The sequence below is a fragment of the Dioscorea cayenensis genome, chromosome 8 (genome assembly GCF_009730915.1).
Source record: "Dioscorea cayenensis subsp. rotundata cultivar TDr96_F1 chromosome 8, TDr96_F1_v2_PseudoChromosome.rev07_lg8_w22 25.fasta, whole genome shotgun sequence".
Classification (NCBI taxonomy): Eukaryota; Viridiplantae; Streptophyta; class Magnoliopsida; order Dioscoreales; family Dioscoreaceae; genus Dioscorea; species Dioscorea cayenensis.
Window position 1 is genome coordinate 3,088,393 of NC_052478.1, and position 19,433 is coordinate 3,107,825.

General features: G+C 34.5%; 2 protein-coding genes across 8 annotated transcripts; one reads left to right on the top strand and one right to left on the bottom strand.

Moving 5' to 3' along the window:
- Positions 1–1,267: 1,267 nt before the first annotated feature.
- LOC120267476 (EEF1A lysine methyltransferase 1-like) lies at positions 1,268–5,739 on the bottom strand. 7 transcript variants are annotated; one of them, XM_039275151.1, is made up of 4 exons: positions 5,395–5,739; positions 2,394–2,552; positions 1,941–2,023; positions 1,268–1,787 (listed from the first exon to the last, which is right to left on the bottom strand). In XM_039275151.1, exons 1-4 carry the CDS (start codon positions 5,464–5,466, stop codon positions 1,736–1,738), a joined length of 366 nt encoding a protein of 121 aa, XP_039131085.1. In that variant the 5' UTR covers positions 5,467–5,739; the 3' UTR covers positions 1,268–1,735. The 7 variants fall into 7 exon arrangements, 2 of the variants coding, with proteins under 2 accessions (XP_039131085.1, XP_039131084.1); XM_039275150.1 differs by having other exon boundaries at positions 1,268–2,023; XR_005538470.1 differs by lacking the exons at positions 1,268–1,787; positions 1,941–2,023 and adding an exon at positions 4,576–5,099 and having other exon boundaries at positions 2,056–2,553.
- Positions 5,740–6,285: 546 nt separating this feature from the next.
- LOC120267473 (serine/threonine-protein kinase TOUSLED) lies at positions 6,286–18,716 on the top strand. The gene is given in 18 exon segments (XM_039275147.1): positions 6,286–6,869; positions 7,263–7,352; positions 9,349–9,561; positions 10,759–10,809; positions 11,313–11,420; positions 11,501–11,545; positions 12,472–12,584; positions 13,070–13,136; positions 13,975–14,041; positions 14,895–14,992; positions 15,680–15,859; positions 16,040–16,250; positions 16,597–16,684; positions 16,686–16,768; positions 16,771–16,858; positions 17,549–17,603; positions 17,968–18,129; positions 18,287–18,716. Coding segments are annotated over 18 exon segments (2,022 nt in total). The 5' UTR covers positions 6,286–6,662; the 3' UTR covers positions 18,383–18,716.
- The last annotated feature ends 717 nt before the right edge of the window (positions 18,717–19,433 follow it).

Genomic DNA, 19,433 nt, shown 5'->3' on the forward strand with positions numbered 1-19,433 from the left:
AGTGTTAACTTACAGGGGCAAAATGGTTAATTTATTATAAAATACCACATATCATTAAAAAAAACATGTTTTCCAACATGATTTTTTTTTTTGAAATTTAAGTTTTTTTTTATTTATTAGAATTTTGAGAGAGATTAATAGATTAAAAAAAATAAAAATTATGTCAAATTAGATGATTTTTTATAAATTGATCATTTTACCCTTGTGAGTTAACACCATTAAAAACTTGTTAACGGTTTTTCCATTTTTTGCTAGCTAAGAAAACCACATAAGTTAAAAACTAAAAAAACAAACCTTTGTCCTTTTTTTTTGCAAAACTGGAAACCACAAGGTTTATTTTTGAAATTTTTCCTAATAATATTTATTCGCATAAAGAGTATAAGAGTCATGTTATCATATTTTCTTTTTATTTATTTTTTCCATTCTCACTGCACTATCCCATGCCTTTTCCATTCCATCTCATTTTCATTATTCCTCCAATCCTTTCTATTTCATTCATTGCAACCAAACGCTCTAGGTGATTTTAAGTTTAAAACTTTACGTAAACAATAAAAATTCTTGAAACAAAAAAGCAAAGATAATCACCAATTTGGCATAGAGTGAAGTTGAGAAATAACGGAAAGAAAGAAAGGCAACCTTTGTGCCTGATTTAAATAATTCCAGGGAATAAGCAAAGTATGTTTTGGTTATGGCCAGATAAAGACCTAATAAACCTTTTAATTCAAACAAAACTGCATAGAGATTAGACTACAATCATTCCAGATGAACTGAACCTGGGAGTTTTGCTCAACATGACATTCAATCATGCTGCATTATAAGTTTGGCAATAAACTTCACTGATAATCCAATACAGCAATTTTTTTTTTAAAAAAAAAAGGCATTCCATTGATCTTCCACACATATAAAAAAATTCTGGATTGGCCAATAACATTACCATAAACTAAAACATCAGCAAAGGAATGCTTCCAGCTTCTTCGCATGTATATGAACTTGTAGATGGTTTCTACTTAATTAGCTCCTAGCTAGGGGTGTAAATGAGTCAAGATATTCATGAGCTACTCGAGATCGGCTCAGTCCATGCTCGAATTCAATTCGACTTTTCACGAGCCGAGCCAAGCTCGAGCTACTCGTTTAATTTGGCGAGCAGAGCTTGAACCTAAAAATACTCAGCTCATGAGGCTTGCGATCCTAAACGAGCTTCTATATATAAAATATTAAAAAATTAGTTATATATAAATTACAAAAACACCTAAGTATATAAGCCGCACAATTCTAATTCCTAAGCTCTAACCCCAAATAAACCCCAAATTTGTTATATTTGGAGCCTGGAATTTTATTATGAATATAATGAAGATGTGTTGAATTTGGAGTTTTATTATGAATTATATTAGATTTATTTACATTATTTGAAAATGACAAGTTAATCGAGCTTAAACGAGCTCGAGCTTCTCGAGCTTAGTTTGAGTATAAGTAATTTCGAGCTTTATGAGCAGAGCTCGAGCTACTAGAGCTTTACAGCGAGCCGAGCTTGAGCATAAAAAACATGGCTCGAACAAGCTCAAGGCGAGCTCGAGCCTTTGAAAAATATAAACAAGCCAAGCTCGAGCCTAGTGATACTCGGCTCGGCTCGGCTCGTTTACACCCCTACTACCAGCCTCCTAATCTTTCTTCTGGATCATAGTTCGTATAGAGTCAGAATTCGTTTCTAAGTTTGTTTGAGTGCTAAGGCCTAAAACTACAAGGATGCAATTTCAAGAGCTTTGAAGCTCTGTCTTGCTGTACCGCTCCTGAATCAAAATGGTAATTAGCATAAGCTCATGCAAAAGCACAAAACAAAAACACATAAGCAGAAAGGTTTATATCTTATCAGCATGAAGTTGGAAATATCAATTAATATAGCATTTAATATTTGAAGGGAAAACAGGAAAATGGGAACAAACCTGTCAGCAATAGCAATATAAAAATCTTTTGGGGAGGACAAGAATGATATGGTATGAGCTACTTTTTCCAAACATTCCTTGCTCTGCAAACATGAGTTACCAATAAATGCATTATATTTTTGTCTTTCTCAAATAAAAGGGTTCATGGGGGAGTTTGGAATGTAATGACAACTACGATCATTTTGTCCATGAGAATCGATTCAAATTTCAAGCACTTCCTGCTATCAATGGCCTTTAAGGTGATCATTTAATGGCTCCAACAAACCAGTAAAGTTTTCCTTGTGGAAAAATGTGAATTGGGGAAATGCTAATTGCAAGTAACCAAAAGGCACAAAGGAAAAGAACAAGAGAGGAAAAGGGAATTCATTGCACCTTCTCTGCCTGTTGTGGCACTTGTTTAGTTCATCTTTGGAAGGAAAATAATTGCTACAGCGAGCTGACCAGCAAACTTACCAGATAAAGAAGGTCAGCAACAACAACTTGAAAGTTGTGTTTCAACTCTAGTGGTAAATCTTCTAGCTGGTTGTAGTCATAAAATGTAAAATCACCATCATACCGCTCAAAGCGCTTTTCATACTCAAGTAATTGAACTGAGATATTAGGTTCAATTTTTCTGAAATTTTGAAGAGATAAATTAATTAAAAACAAACAAATGGATGTTAGGTTAGATAACAAAAAAAAAAAGCTTCATTAATGTCAAGTAGATCAACAAATGTGCCGGCCAGTGAAGGTTTTCTCATAAGTAGTATGAAAAAGGACAAACTTCAATTTGTGAAATCTTTGGAACCAAATGCAAGTAGTGATCCTCAGGAAGACAAATGAGAAGTGGGCAACAAAAATAAGCTATTTTCCTCATGAAACAAAAAGGAACTCTCAACCATGAAAAGGCTTTGCCCACAATGAATTCATTCCCAACTTTTAGGTGGATTGGATGCACATCAATTCTAAGTTTTCTATCACATAGCCACCATCTTCCTCATCTCTCTAACAACCTAACAAAAAGAACAGCCACATAGTTTGGAGCTATTGCTTACCTTATCTATTCAAAAAACACATGAAGGATTGGCAATAATGAACAAAAACTTAAAGTAAATTAATTGGCCAAGAAGTCCAGTGTGTAAGGACATTTTGATCCAACACTTGCTTCGTATTGCAAAAAATGCACATGCTAGGTAATTGCTAGCGAATTTTGAGAAAGTTTCTCAACAGCAACTCTAAAAATATGGGTCAATATGTAACAGCCAAGCATAAAAGAAATGCTACATGATAAGTGGGAACATGCCCACTAGCTTAGGGGAGGAGAATTCAACGCAAGAGATTGCATGTAATGGAAGCGAATTCTGACAAAGACATTGTCTATACCAAATCACTTGTCATCACATGCAATCTGAGTCACATGACATAAGTGGTTTGTGAAGTTGATTTAAAGCCAAAGTATAAATGATAAAATACCAGCTAGCACAATATTAGGCATGCTTGAGTTACCATTTTGTTTATTTTCTGAATTGCTTGTGCTGTAGATTAACTCTAAGGTCCATTCAGCCAAGACAACATGGCAGATAACGTGCATAGAAGAAGATAAACCCTTGCAACTAAGAACATATGGATTATTAATTTTCTTCAAATATATAACCAGAACACATTTTTTATGATGGAGAGAGGAAAAAATTATGTCTTTTCAAATGTCAAGTATCCATTATTGGTACAATGGGTGGTTCTTTTAAATAAAATATGAGGACCCAAAGGTGGAAGAAGAGGCTTAAAAGCCTTAACTTGCAAGCCTCCTTATTTGCAGTGATCCCAAAATTGCAATGTTCAAGGTCTTTACTCATTATTAAGCTCTATACAAAATGCTTTTGTATGTCAGTCCACAAACTTCTTTTCCTCATAAATACATTGATAAATTCAACACAACATTGCAATCATAGCAGGAAAAGGTAGTAAAGGAAAGGATTCAAGGATGTTGATTCATGAGAAACATAACCATGTGCACATAATTAATAGAGCAGGAAAAATACGAAAGGCGTAACATTGGTCATCACAACCACTATTTTTGGGCAAGGGGAGCATATATACTTCAGAACAAGTGTTGTTGCTTGATCTACTTTTATTTTTTATTTAACTATTGGGAAACTAATAAAACACCTAAGTTGCTCTTATGCCAATTTTTTACAACTTCTCGGAAGTAACACACATAGGCAACTCTTGTCTGTTTGGCATATAAGTTTACTTCAATGAGATAATGGTGCATAACCACATATAAAGTCTCTCTAAGCTAAAGAACATGCACATCAAAAGGACATGAAATCACCCATTAAATTGTTATGATCTATTCTAAGATCAATTGAAATCAAATCTCAAATCAACACTCTTAGTGTGTTTCGGTAAAATTTCAGCTGATTCTACTCTTGATCAGAGTTCAATCACAGAGAATTTTCACAATACTGCTTAATAATATGTAGATCTAGTTCTTTGAAATACATTCAACCAATCAGAAGAATCACAAGTAGATCTAAGTTCTCACAGAGCATTCACAGCAAAATCAAGACTGATTAACAGTTCTAAAAATAACCCACAATTCAGCAACAAAAATGTAAACAACAAGAACAATTAATGAGAAGTAAGATAACCAAACCAGGCAGTGCACCACCACCGGATTCCTCTCCTGTCTCCTCTGAGATAGGCCTCTAATTTCTTCTTTAGTGATCTCTTTCCCCAATCTCTATACTGAGCTCTTTATCCCCAGAGATAGTCATGGAAACGTGTATTCGGGCACCTCAGTCTACGTTTCCCTTCAGCTTCTATCTGCACCATAGATTGAGCTTCTTCTTTTCTATCTTGGTCAACCACGTGTCCTGCTATTAATTCCTCCTCACCTCGGATATTAATTGGTGTTGCACTCTTCTATGAAGATCTCGACATGTGGTTTTCCACTAACAAACTCCTCTTCGCGTGAGCCCCAATTATTCCCTTGTCTCTCTGCCCTACCTTAAAATCAGTAACTATCATTGCATTGTCCCCCATTAAGCTTTGTTCTCCAGGTTTCTTTTGGACTTTCACCTGAGAATTGACTTCCATGTGGCTATCAACTATTGTCTATGTTTTAAACCTATAATGTAGCATGACATAAACCCCAGAGAAGAACTTGTTCAATCATTCCTAAAAAATGCCACTTTTGGGAATTATCAACTCAGTATCAACAGCTCAATGGTCAAATTTGCAGAAAGTCAGAATATGCATGGCATTACGAGAGATTAAATCCTATAAGCAAATAGATATGATCAAAATCAAGATACAAAACACCTCGAAGCTATAAATAAGCTAATGAGTAATGAATACCACATATAACCAAATCACAGGCAATGAAAAAAATCAAGTTAAAAACCCCAATAAAAGCTCAAAATCCGGATCCCAATTTGTTAATCTTTATAATCAGGCGAAAAAAAGATCAAACCTTGAGATAGGCATAGAGAGCGGGACAGGCGACGCAGGCCACACGAGAGGACGCTGAAGAGCAAAGAGCCATAATCTCATTGACGATCGTCTCCGCCTTCACTTGGTCGTATCAGAACTGGCTTAGCCTCCAGTCCTCTGTCACCAGCCTCACTTCATCCACTTTTCCATCTTCTTCGCTTCCGGCTCTGATGCCCAATGAGTTGTACTCGCTCAAGAACTCCTTCAAGGCCTCCAAAATTCGGGAGCTCAGAATTGGCGCGTCTTCGTCTTCCTTGAAGTCCGCCATGCGGAGCTTAATCTCTCCTCTATGCCGGCGACCATTTGCTTCCTTTGATAGTGCAGGACTTCGATAAGGGCTTTTTGGGCAATTGGGAATATTAAAAAATTTTAAAATGTTGTTGTTGTTTTTTTTCCTAAATATAATTTTTTGAAAATAATTAAAAAAATACTAAAAAAATATCCAGAGATGAAAATTGGGAAAGAAGCAAATTTTCAAATAAAAAAAAAAAAATATGCAAACTAAATTGTTTTTCTGATAGACTATTTGGCCATTATTTAATCCTTGTCATTAGCACTAAACAAGCACAAAATCAAATCAAAATAATTACAAAATCCGGAATAAATCTCAAATATTTTTATGATTCCCAAATTGCATCTTTTATTTTCTCTTATGCATTAAACCCTTAAATTTATTTTCAAATATATATATCAAATTTAAATTCTTAGCAAAACACAAGCATTGTAGGCAAGGGTTCAACAACCCATAGGCCAAAAGGTTATTATCTTAACAAATATGTTTTATATTTTATTTAAAAAATCAACATTTCAAATTTATTTAAATACATAATAAAAATAATATAATTATTATTAAAATACGGAAAGGGACTAAATACAATGTCTCCGATGAAACCCTCCCTGTAAAATCTCTTCCATACTTCGTCCCTAGTCCCATTCCCAAAAAAAAATTTCCATCTTCTCTGAATAGCCCTATCATTCCCAAAACACCCCTCCCTCTCTATTCCCATCCTCTCCACTCTTCCCGTTGTTTTCTCCTCCAATCTCCTCGACCTCTCCCATTCCCCAAAAACCCTAACCCTAGAATGGGTTTGATTTCTCGGAGTTCTTGATCAGTTTCTCCGGAAGGAGAGATCCGAACCTGAGGCTTTTTCTGAGCATGATCTGATTGGCGGCTTGAGGAATTCGAATTCGATTGTTTTCTGATATCTTGGTTTTGTTTTTCTTCTTTGATTTTTGTTTTTGTCGGCAATGTCGGACGATGTGCTCATGCAACTGTCCTCGAATTCCAATCCTTCTGATCGGTCTAAGCTGGCGAAGCTTGAGGCTCGGATGGTCGGTAAGAGCTCCTCCTCCTCCTCGCCGGCAGTGCAGTCGACGTGGCAGATGCCTTCTTCTGTGAAGTTTGGAACAGAGGAGCTGCCGGATTCATTGTCGTCCAGTGATTCAGAGGATGATGTGAGCTACTTCTTAATAAGATCCAACTTAATCCAAAGTTAACGTGTTTTTATCAGCTTGCATTGGTTTCTAACTGATTTATGTTTGTTTCTGTGAGTGTTTTATGATGATTTGAATTTGTTTCTGCTATAGTATCGAAAAAAAGACACACACATTGAATTTGATTCTCTAGAGTTTAAATGTTTCTTTTGCAAGTTGTTCATTTTTGGAATTATCTGTTTCCACATCTGTCAATATGTTTGCTCTCATGAGGATTGGATCATGGATGGTTTCTGTTTGAATTATTCTTTTTATGTTATTGCCAATTTTGTGCTTGACCTTTGATGAATGCTTTCTGTTTGAATTCTTAAATGTGCACACTATACCTGATGCTAGATGTGTTGCCCTATTCAGAATGGCAGAGAGTTTTTGATACAAGCCAACACTCAAAAACGGAAAAGAGTGGTTGAGGATGACCATATCATGCCACTCCAGCTGTATGAGGTGCGTTCTTGCGGTCATGGCTCAGTAATTATTTAGCTGTCTGTTTGTCTGGCTGCAAAATTTGCAATATCAATGGCTGTGGCAATTCATTATGCTTGCTCCTGCATGCATGTACTAAGTTGATGCCATTGTAATTTCTTCAATTTCAGATGTTGTTTGAAGTAATTGGCACTCCCTTCTATGCATTCTATATTTGTACACTGAATTTTTAAAGTGCACCTCTCTGCCTAACACGAAATTGATATTGCATTGTTTTTTTTACATGTATCTGCATAGACAAAGATTAATATCACCTAATTGTAACTGAGTTGATCATCAAATGAAACTCAGGCACAAGTTTGTTCAGGATAACCATGTTATGCTAGTATGCTAGTTCAATATGGGTCCATGTATGGGGTTTAAGAACCTAACAGGTATTCCATCAAGCTCTTTAAGTGAACAATCTGAAAGGCATGTCCGTATCTTTTTTTAAAAGTGGTAGCACAGATATGATGCAAGATTTGTAGATGTGTTCTTTTAGTTGAACATTTGCCATTGTGAATGTTGTTACCTGGAGCAACATTTTGATTTGGATGGTTGAAATTTCACTTCTAGCTTTGGTTGTTAAAGAATAGGTAGAATCATAGGTAAATATGATATAATAATAGCCAATAACAAAAGTGATAGCTGCTTGAATTGTCAATGCAATTGACGCCTATGACTCTATGCCTTACATCTTAGTCAACGGTGGATCTACAATTCATATAATTACTCCAATTTAATCTTAGAAAATAATGACGAGTGTGGTTTTATTAGTGCCTATAGTAAGCAAATGTCCCCAAATGGAAAGTAATGTTTTACTAATTAGTCCTACAAAGTCATTGAACAGATCTCCCTAAATATGTTGGGTGCGATATATAATGGCCCAGTTGAATGCTCACCTCCTAATATGACTCTAGGCGCCTGGCGTCAAGTTGAAAATTTGCCTGATTGAATTGTTGAGCTGGAACTTTCATTTTTCCAGTGACTGTTTTTGAGCCAAACCTTAATATTTCATGACCATTGAACAATTCTTCGGTTCTAAACCATTACAAGTTCACATGAAAGCATAGAGTTATAATTTAAGTATTCCATGAACATTCTCACATAGACCAACGGACAGATACTTGTTTGCATTCTAATATTTTTGCATTTGTAACACTCATGTTTATTATTCAGGTATACACAAATGAGAGGTTGAAGTTTGTAGACAAGGAATCATCACATAATTTTGACTAATGAATATGATCATTGTTATAAAAAGAGGTCTGGTGGTTGCCATTGCATTTCACCTAACAATTGCTTTGAAAATAAAAAGTATAGTTGGGTTTCAATATGATGTGGCCACTGAAAGTGGTCAGACCCGCTATAGTCTGAAGTAAAATTTCAGAAGATCAGTCTTAGTACATAAATACTATCATTTTTGTAACTTATGATTTGGCTTGCCTATAAATGAACAATTCAAGGCAACCAAATTGTTTGGTTGAAATGTCCCCAAAACTGAATTTATGCTTAATATTTATGAGTCATTTATTTTTTATGGTGGCAAGTTTGCATTTTATGTAATGTATATATAAAAAATAGTTTGGTTAGAGTTGAACTTGATTTTAGGATATAAATATCACATGGTCTAACAATGTGATATTCTTTAACTTCCTACCTTTTATTTCTTATAGTTTGTGTAAATATGTGTGGTTTACAATATACACACGCATAAATGTCTATGTTATTTGTGTGCACATGTATATGGGTGTGTTTTCTCCTTTATTTGGCAGATTATTTTGTTGAAAAATAGACAAAAATCTTTTAAGCAAGAACTATTTCAGTTTTTCATTCTTACCTTTTGAAAATGTGCTGAATAAGGAAAGCCAGCTGACTTACTTTTGCTGGCATTGTCATTCCTTGACTTTTGAATTTTGCTTCTTTTGTATTGATTAATCTTATTCTTTGCAAATCCTGCTTATTATGAGATACTCAGGGAGCAGGAGATGGAAGGATAAAGGTCACAGAAAATACAGAAAAAGGATCAAGCTTGGATGATTCACAGAGAAAGAAACAAGTTCGTGGCAGGGGTCGCCAAGCAACAGGCAGGGGGCGTGGGTCAAAGTCCACTGATCAGACGTGGCCTTCAGCATCTCCATCAACTGTTGTATCTTCGAATGGTCATCTTGAGAACTCATCAGTACACAAGGTATATATGTAATTTCTTCTTGATTTGAAATATGCAACCAACATATTATTTCATTGTTGCTACTGACCATCATTTTTGTTTCCTCTTCTCAGTTCTCACTATTGATTTGTGATCTTAGATATGAGAGTTTAGTAATCTGAAATACAAGAAAATTCATTTCAGACCATTATTTAGTTTTTCTTTCAAATGATTTATTTGGAGCTGACTTAGTAATATGAAGCTTGGCATTTGACCATAGTTCCGCCATGCATGCAGCTCCTCTTTTTCACACATTTTTTTTTATATGCTATGAGGCATTGGTTTTTGGGTTCATTTGTAAGTTGAGATCTTACAGGTTTGGTTTTACAAATAAACATATTGTGATAGAACAGAAACAAACATGACAGATGGGAAGTACTCAATTAAATTGAGTTTTTGTTAACACTTATGCTATATTCTTGTGGATAATTAGCCACCTTGAATAGTTGAATCAGCTTCCATTTTCAACGCATTGAACCTAATGACTGATAAGTGACAACTATATGATAATTCTGTCTAATCAAATCTAAATGTCATCTAAAACAAAGTAAATTACCATGGCCAAAACCCTAATTGACTTCTTCGTAATTATGCCTATTTTTTAATGAAAAATTTCATATTATTAATTAAAAAAGGAATGGAGGATGCTACTATGAAAACAAAAGTTGTGGTCAACGAGGTAGGTTTGAAATAGCATTAAATAAATAAGGTGCTTTTTGTTGGCTGCCTTTACCTCTACTTTTTACTATAGTTTTGCGTCTAATGGTCTAGTTTATAGTTTGATTTCATTGCTTTACCTTGACTAATATCTCATCCATGATCAGGAAGGTTAGATGGATGGGGAACTAATCTAGCACAGCGCAATAACATGGCCTCTTGATTTATGAGTTTATATCCTTGGTTCACAGCTTTTAAATGGGTTTTCTAGAGAAATATGATAATTCCAAAAAACTAGTGATGAATAGCCTTCAGCCTTTGGAATTGGATCACCAATAATGAAGTAGAACTATGGCAGAAATGTTTTATTTAATTAAAAATGAAAACTACTCACCCTTAATCCCATGCATTTTAATAACTTTTGGCTGTTAATCTGTTTCGCTTCATTTAACACTTCTCAAACAATCAACAAACATTCCTGGTTGTTGAATATTATTGATACTATTAACTTGTTTTTGGTAGGAAAATTGGTCGAAAGAACAACTTGAGAATGAGGAAAAGACAGCTTTGAAGGTTGGTCAGTTTGTTGCATGTTAAATCAAGTTGTTTGTTATTCTCCTTATCAAGTTTTGCAACTGGTACTGCTTTTGCCTCTTTGCAACCGTTTATAACTGAGAAAGGTGAGTGGGCTTTAGCATTATTCTCATGTTACTGGTTGTCAGCAGCACCAGTTAGCAGCAAAACTTTTAAGCGAGTGCTTGGTTGTACTTCATACTTGTACATTAGGAACATGTAAATTAATCTGCCATCATAAAACTTGACTTTTAAGTAACAAAAATAAAAAAAAAGTAGTTCGAATATGTTAAATTTTGTTCAGTTGGATGTGAACCATCATAGTTGTAGATTTTATTTTTGCTGGTACAACAAGATTCACTCATACAAAACATAAGTAGATGCATACAACTGGTTCATTCTACTGTTGATTGAGAGTAATATTCATATGTATGTGTTGAAATAGCCTTCGCCTATTCTTCCACATTAATATTTTCTTCTTTTTTCTGACTGGGTTCATTTAGGAAGAAATATCCTTGTTACATGGCAAGGTTGCATTGTTGGAGGAGGAACTGAGGAAATTACGCCAAGGGGCAGTCGACCATCAGCAGCTTTGCCACCAGTTAGAAAAGGCAGTATTTGTTCAACTGCACGTTTGGTTACTGCCTGTGGAATGTTTTGCCTATGTAACACTTCATTTTTGGTGCTGCAGGAATTGAGAGATTTCAAGGATCGGGACCAACAGATGAAGGCAAAGGTCATACTTTAGCTTGAATTAATTTGCATTGCAACCCAATTCACTTATATGCTATGCTATGGAAGCCTGTTAGCTATTGTGTATTGAAGATAGAACAGATTGCATTAAATAGAGATAATTGACATGGTTGGAAATGGAACTATATGTTGTCACATTTGTCCATTTCATAGCTGTTTGCTCACAAATATTCAATTATGGAGGACAATTCTTAATTATTCAGGCTTGCACAATTTTTTCGATTTGTATGGCTGCTAACCTAACATCAAATTCCACAATTTAATTGATCCTGGATTGTTGCCAGCATCTTTTTCGCTGTTGCTTTTACATCAGTGTTTATGGCCTGTCTTCCTAGAGTTTTGAGGTTGTTGAATTTACTGTCATCATTAATATAATGAACCAAGTACCTCCAAACTTTTTGATAGATATGAATGCATGTAATGAAATGCAAGCTTGCCGAATGTTTAACTTCTATGGATATGTTAGTGTATGCATTTGTGTTAGTAGAAATTTTTTTAATGGTTAAATGTTGGGTACATGGTATAATCTGTCTTGAAAAGCAATGGGAAAGCTGTGCAGGCTGCTTTCTAAAATTTGGAATGTTCAACCACTTATTCAGATTTTGCTTCAAAGTTCAAACTTCTTACTATCCTTTAGATACCCTAACTAACTCTTCAACCTTATATACTCTAAGCATCGTTCTACATACCCTTTTTTCCTTGTGTGCATGTGTGTGCGCGCGTGCATGCGTGCGTGTTTGGACATTATACTGCATCTGTTTTGTTTATACAAGTATACACTTGGATTATATTCTGCTTGCTGCATGCTCTACCTTTTCTACTCATTTATTTCAGACTTGTGCTGGTTATGCTATTTTCTCATTGTTACTCTTTTATTTCTGTTGACATGATTCTATTCCTTTAATGCAGAGAATAAAAATTTTGTCAGATCTACTAATATCTGTTTCAAAATCTGAGAGACAAGAAGCAAGGATGAAAATGCGACAAGAGTCCTTGAGACTTGGCAATGTTGGCGTCATCAGGTAGAGCCTAACTCTTGCAATTTGAGCATTCTTTTGGAAGATCAAATGGATCAGACTCAAACTAAAAATAAAAAAAAAGTTTAAATGAGGACCTCCCACAATTTGAACATACTTTTCAGTATGTGGTATGCTGTACTGTAATACTGCTATGCCTTTTCTTTTCCCAGCCTAACAGTTGTTATAAAAGCATACAATTTTTATTTTTGGCTGAATATCAGCTGGTTTACCAATTTCCTGCAAAATTGGCACCTTTTTACAATCTCATAGTATAGACCTAAACCCAAACATAATATCCTTATTCACTTCAATTTTCATTTATTGCACAAGTACTTTCTACTCGTGGTCTCATTCTTCCTTTCTTGTGGAGTGCATATGTGATTTTAAGTTGTAGTTGATTGCATTAAGGTTCTGCATAAATTATTGTGGAGAAGGGTTCCTTCTTGTTCTCTTTGGGCATTTCCATGACGTTCTGTTTTAAACTGCAGAGCTGGAACAGTCATATCAGAGACGTGGGAAGACGGCCAAGCATTGAAGGATATTCACACACATCTGGTATGCCCTCTAGATCATGGTTCTTCATTCCTCTTAGTTGTCTAATGTGAGGCTGGCTGCCCTATATTCTATGAGTAGTTTGGAGCCACTGGAGAAAGTTGTTTCTGTTGGTAACACTGTCAGCATGAGTTTGAGTTAAAAACGACTTTCTGTTTTACATGTCTTAGTGGATGAGCCTCTGGGTGTTGTTGATTGTAATAAACCAGTGTATAACATCAATCCATGAGGTTCAAAATTGATCTTTGCTTTCCAGTTTAAAAATTTTTAGACTATTGATTACATTTTCTATCACTTCAATTATCCGTATAAAATTAACATTTGTAATTAGATCTATTTAGGAGGTCCAAAATTCAACTTTACCAAAATTCAATTTTACTTTCCAGTTTAAAAATGCTTATACTGGTGATTCTTTTTGCTATCTAACCTTCAATAAAAATTATTTGCATGAATTTAACATTTGTAATCACATCATTGGAGGAGCCCAAAATTGAACTCTACTTTCCTGTTACAAAATGTTCATCTGTTGGTTACTCTTTCGATCTAGTTTTTAACAAATTATTTGTATAAAGTTAACCTGTAGAATCAAATGTTTCTACTATCTAGTACTTATTTCTTTGTGTCCTGTACATGTGTTCATGCGCTTCTTTATTATACATGTAAAAAAGTCTAGCAGTAACATCTACATTGATCTGACATTTTCAAGATATGCTGGCTGGTGGTTATGTACAAGTTTTCACTGATTCCATCATCATCTATGCCATATTTACTTTTTTCTGGATATTATGGTATTGAGTGGATAACTAATTGTTTTTCTTTTTGTTGTCTTTCTATTTTGCAGAAATCCTTGTTAGAGTCTAAAGAGGCTATTGAGAAACATCGAAAATCGCTTAAGAAAAGACAGTCTGGTAATTTTATTGCATTCTTTCTGATCAAATTTACACACTTGTCTTCCTTGTCTGTTTGATCACCATGGAAGAATATTCTTTGGAAACAGCCACCATAGAAATTTAGTCCTGCGATTAATTCATTGAATTAGTGACACTTGTTCGAAATGTGTTTTATGTACTATTTGGTTTATCCCATATTGCATTATTATATGATATTTCCAGATCTTTTTGTCTGCATTCCCTCTTTTTTAGCCTGAGCAGCTAAAAAGCATTGAGCATGCGCATCTTCTAGTTGAAGGATTGCAAAGTTGAAGGGTTTGAAAATCTTTAATCTCTTTATTCCTACATCAATTGTTTGAATTGATACCTGATTATAATGAATATACTCCACATGATTCCTGATCTTTATGACTATGATTTAAACTAATTTTACATGTTTCTGTTAACTGCTATTTTCTTATGGGCAACCTTTCATCGTGTAAGTCAAATTGGCAAGTCCTCTAGTGAGGACACCAGTGGTCAGTTGCTCCAAGATAAGTTATTTGGCATATTGGTACCCCTTTAAGACCCCCTCATCTTATCATTCATTCTGACATTTGGTGCCTTTATTGAGGTGGGGCTGCATGCCAAACAATTTATAATTGTTTCATTCTCATCATGCTTGTTGTCTCTTCCATGGTTCTGATTGTTTCATTCTTACGCTTCACTTCTTGCACAATTGACTTGCATCCTTTAGAATGATATGATTTTAGGTCAAACCCATTAATTCAGGACCTTCATTTTTTGCTGTATTTGATGCAAGCAACCTATGTTTTGTATTTTTCCATGTGTGGTGGTTGTTGTGAATATGATTTATGACTTATGTTTGTAGATAAGGGTGACGGAAGTGATGCTGAAACTGGAATGTCAGAAGAAGATTTCCTTATACAAGATGAGATTTACAAGTCTCGCTTGACAAGCATCAAGCGGGTAAGTTTCTTGCATTTTATTGTATTTGAATTAGTTTCATTAGGACAAGGATAAGAGTGTCCGCTACTTCAGTACTGAAGAGTATCCAATATTTGAATTAACGAAAACCAGATAAGTTGACACAGCCATATATATACATACACATGTACATATGCATTTGTACATGTACACATGCATAAAATTTGTGTGTATATATGCACATGTGCATACATATGGATAGGTGAATCACATTGTTTTTAGAAGGATGGTGAATGTTGCTGTAAAACTAATCTTAGAGAAATAGAATTTAGGACAAAGGATTTAAATTATGTTAAATTTAAAATTAAAATAAAATAGAATGTTTAAAATCATGAAAATTTATGAGATTAGATAAGATCAATTTATAAAGATAAAAATTATGGAGCTTAAAGATATATAAGAAAAATAGGTTCTTTAAAAAAAATTGAACATTGAGAATGAAGTAAAATGGAAGAATTAAGATAGAGATTGAAATGGAGGAGAGATGAGCAAAACCAAAAGCCTATTATTCAAATAAAAGCAAGATCAAGTGGGGACATGTGATTAGAAACTTATTTGAACTCTTTCCTATGGATTTCTGGTGTATTTCCAAATCTTTAACATTTAATATTGTTGCCATTTCACAATTTTTTTATTTTATTTATTCATTTATTTTTTGTATGTACCTAGGAGGAAGAGAGTGCTTTACGGGAGAGGGATCGTTATGAACTAGAAAAAGCAAGGCATATACGTGAGATGAAGCGTATAAGGGATGAGGATGCATCTCGCTTCAACAATTTTCAGATTCTCAATCATCGTTATGCGCTTTTAAACCTTCTTGGGAAGGGGGGATTTAGTGAAGTTTATAAGGTGAATCCTTGAGGCACTTCTACTTGAAAATAGAAAATTGTATTGACAAAAGGAGAGGACCATTAAAAACTATCTGGTTCATTTTTGGCTCTTTTACTACGAAACCTACCTATTCCTTTTGTCTCTAGGCATTGCGATGCATATATTTTCCAGTGATTTGAAGTGGGAACTTTCAAGCAGGCATTTGATTTGGTGGAGTTCAGATATGTTGCATGCAAGCTTCACAGTTTGAATGCTCAATGGAGTGAAGAGAAGAAGCAAAGTTATATGCGTCATGCAATTCGTGAATACAACATTCACAAGACTCTGGTGCATCCTCACATAGTACGGCTCTGGGATTACTTTGAGATTGATCACAACACATTCTGTACCGTGTTAGAATATTGCAGTGGTACAAACACTTTCTTTGTTTGCCCTTTTTTTTCTTGGGACATATAAATAATTAGTGCGTTACTAGCTTACTGTAGTGACTGGGCTGGTTCAGTGTGAAAATCTTGAATTTACCCCTTGATTCTAGAATCACAGACTGTGCTAACCTTGGGAAATAAATAGACTAAACCGTTACCAAACCCTAGTCCTGTCTGAAACTAAAACTTGGCCAGATTATCTTTGAGTCATTGGTTAGTCCTGCCCAGCCTATGGGCATTCTTAGGCTAGGTCTTTTTTGTGTGTATTTTTTAATTGGTAGGTTTACTACCTCATTCTTTCTTGTTTTTTCTTTTTTTCCTTTTTCTCAGGGAAAGATCTTGATGCAGTTCTTAAAGCTGTACCTGTTCTCCCAGAAAAGGAAGCTAGAATTATAATTGTTCAGATATTTCAGGGTCTCATATTTGAATAAAAGAACTCCAAAGATCATTCATTATGACTTAAAGCCTGGTAATGTGCTCTTTGATGAGGTAGGTGTTGCAAAATGACAGATTTTGGTCTTAGCAAGATAGTGGAAGATGATGTTGGATCTCAGGGCATGGAACTTACATCACAGGGAGCTGGAACATACTGGTCAGTGTGCTTTTAACATAGTTGATACTTGTATGCAACACACTTACTGACTAAGCAAAGCAAGTGCTTATTGTATTGTATCATAATTATCCTGCTTGGTGAAAAATTTAATTTGGCTCAAGAAACATGCTGGGATTTCTGTGTTATCATATTTTACGTTGTTGCACATAACTAATAAGCAATCAGAAGTAGAGCAATATTTATCATTTGAACAAGGTATAAGCAGATCACTTTAGCCTTCCTTTGGTGCAAAACATTGGAACTTGTCTTTCTTGAACTCTTCTTTTTTCCATTTGTTAAATTGTAGTTTTTTCAATTAGGTTTAACCATCATGAACAACTACTATTTTATGATACTAAAATTTTAATGCCCATTATTGATAGCATCTATCAGCCCCCTCGTGGATGGGTTCATTGTGATTTATTGAATCTAAACTGTTCTAGAATATTAACCATTAGAATTACAATGCCGTCAAAACACAAATATCCGGTGTACACTTATTTCTGCATGACCCATCTATTTACACCTTGATATAATTGAAAATTTTATTTTGCATGCTGTTTGATCTGTACAATCTTATGGGTCATCTCTCTCTCTTTTTTATTTTGTTTTTAATCTGTTCCTTATTGAAGCTGGGTCTATTTTTTGGAACCTATAATATTTATTGTCATTTTCCTTACCATGTATCAGGTATTTGCCCCCAGAATGCTTCGATCTCAACAAGACTCCATTCATATCGTCAAAGGTTTGTATTATTTATGAGTTTCCAGGAATTGGTGTTTGTTTTCTTGCATCGGAGGCTAATTGTCAAATTTCTATTGGGATGCAACTTCATTATTTAATGCACAATGCTTGTGCTAACAAAAATTTAGAGTATGCCGACAATAGGTTCTTTTTGCCTTGGAAATGATTCCTCAATGAACACTAGTTTCAGTTCGACTATTGATCCCTAATTAAACCAACTTAGGGAGCCTTTCCTGTAAAGATAGCAAAACTTTAATGACTTCGTGTTCGGTCATCTGAAATTAGTCACAGGTATATCAAGCTTGAAAATAACTGATCTTGTTAATAGCTAATGTGTGTATATATATATATATTTCTTGGTGCAGTTGGATGTTTGGTCTGCTGGCGTAATGCTATACCAAATGCTCTTTGGTAAGCGCCCCTTTGGACATGATCAAACCCAAGAGAGAATTCTTCGTGAGGACACTATAATTAATGCCCGGAAGGTGGAATTCCCATCAAGACCATCCGTCTCAAATGAGGCAAAGGTGCGCTTATTTTATTTATTTTTGTTAATCACTAGAAAATTATTTTGCTTGCATGTGTTTACCTCAAGATCCACCAAAATTTCTTTGTCAATGAGTTGTTTTAAGATACATAAATTTATCTTGCTGGTAAAAATATTCTTCCTTTGGGCATTATCAGGAACTCATTCGTCGATGTTTAACATACAACCAAGGTGAAAGACCAGATGTTCTAACTATTGCTCAGGATCCTTACCTCTCATATTCCAAGAGATAACAGACAGGAGGTACAGAATAGGCAGAAATATATATATATATATATATATATATATATATATTGAAATATTGGTTTAGAAGGTTATACCAAAAATCAAATCATGTAAATTTTGTAAAGCAAACTTTTGCCCTTTTCTTAAGCTAAATAGATATTAAATATTTCCTTTAGAGTGGTTGTAGCTAATCAGGGCATATTTCTGTTTGTTCATGATTCTAGAGTTGCAATTTTTGAAAAAGAAAACAACCTCAGGCAATCTTATTCGGATGTTCGCAGGGGATGTTGTACTAATCTAATTTCAGAAAGCTCATTGAGCAGGCTTCCTTTGTTTTTTCTCTCTCTATTGGTCTGTTAATCCCAGTAAACATGGATATGGTGCTTCTGTTTGAGCTAGATATAGATTTCATAGATGCATTAAAATGATAAATTCATGACGAATGATGGTTTGCAAGACCTTAGAGATTATAGGTGTTCATTGATTGGTTAATTATTTTTGTTTGTTATTATCATTTATTGAAGTTAAATGAAATGGATTAAATTAACAACAGAAAGTTGATATTGATAAGAAATTGTTCTTGTCTTTTTCTTCAATTATTTTCTATTCTTAATCCAGATATAGATTCAATATCAACCAAAAAAAAGTAAGCATTGTATTTTAAATTTAAGCAAACAAAAAGTTAATATAAATTTTACAAACAACAGAATAACTTTCGTGAGCGTAAAGTAACAATTAAAACATGCCTATGATTATGTAAGATGACAGGAACATGTGCAAACTCATTGGGTCATATGAGAACACTCATTTGGGTGTTTGGATCTAAAAGCAAAAAATTGTGAAAGAAGACGAGCCTTATCAAGAAACTGAAAAGCTTTTCTTTCATCTACTTCATTCGACCAAATAATGAAAATTTTCATTTCATACTTCCCCGGCAATTTCCATTCAATGCAAGAACATATCTTATATTTTAACACGAGAATTCCAGACATCTTCCTTATGGTTGTTTATTAAATGCCTGAAATTCCTAGATAGAAAAGAGTAGTATTGTACAACGAC

What these genes read in the sequence shown, in the direction of transcription:
- LOC120267476 (XM_039275150.1), bottom strand. Translation starts at nt 5,466, where the DNA reads ATGGCTCTTTGCTCTTCAGCGTCCTCTCGTGTGGCCTGCGTCGCCTGT. An exon ending in CTCTCTATGCCTATCTCAAG is followed by an intron (nt 2,553 to 5,394) that starts GTTTGATCTTTT and finishes CAAAATTTCAGA; the next exon opens with AAAATTGAACCTAATATCTC. An exon ending in TTGCTGACCTTCTTTATCTG is followed by an intron (nt 2,024 to 2,393) that starts GTAAGTTTGCTG and finishes TCATGTTTGCAG; the next exon opens with AGCAAGGAATGTTTGGAAAA.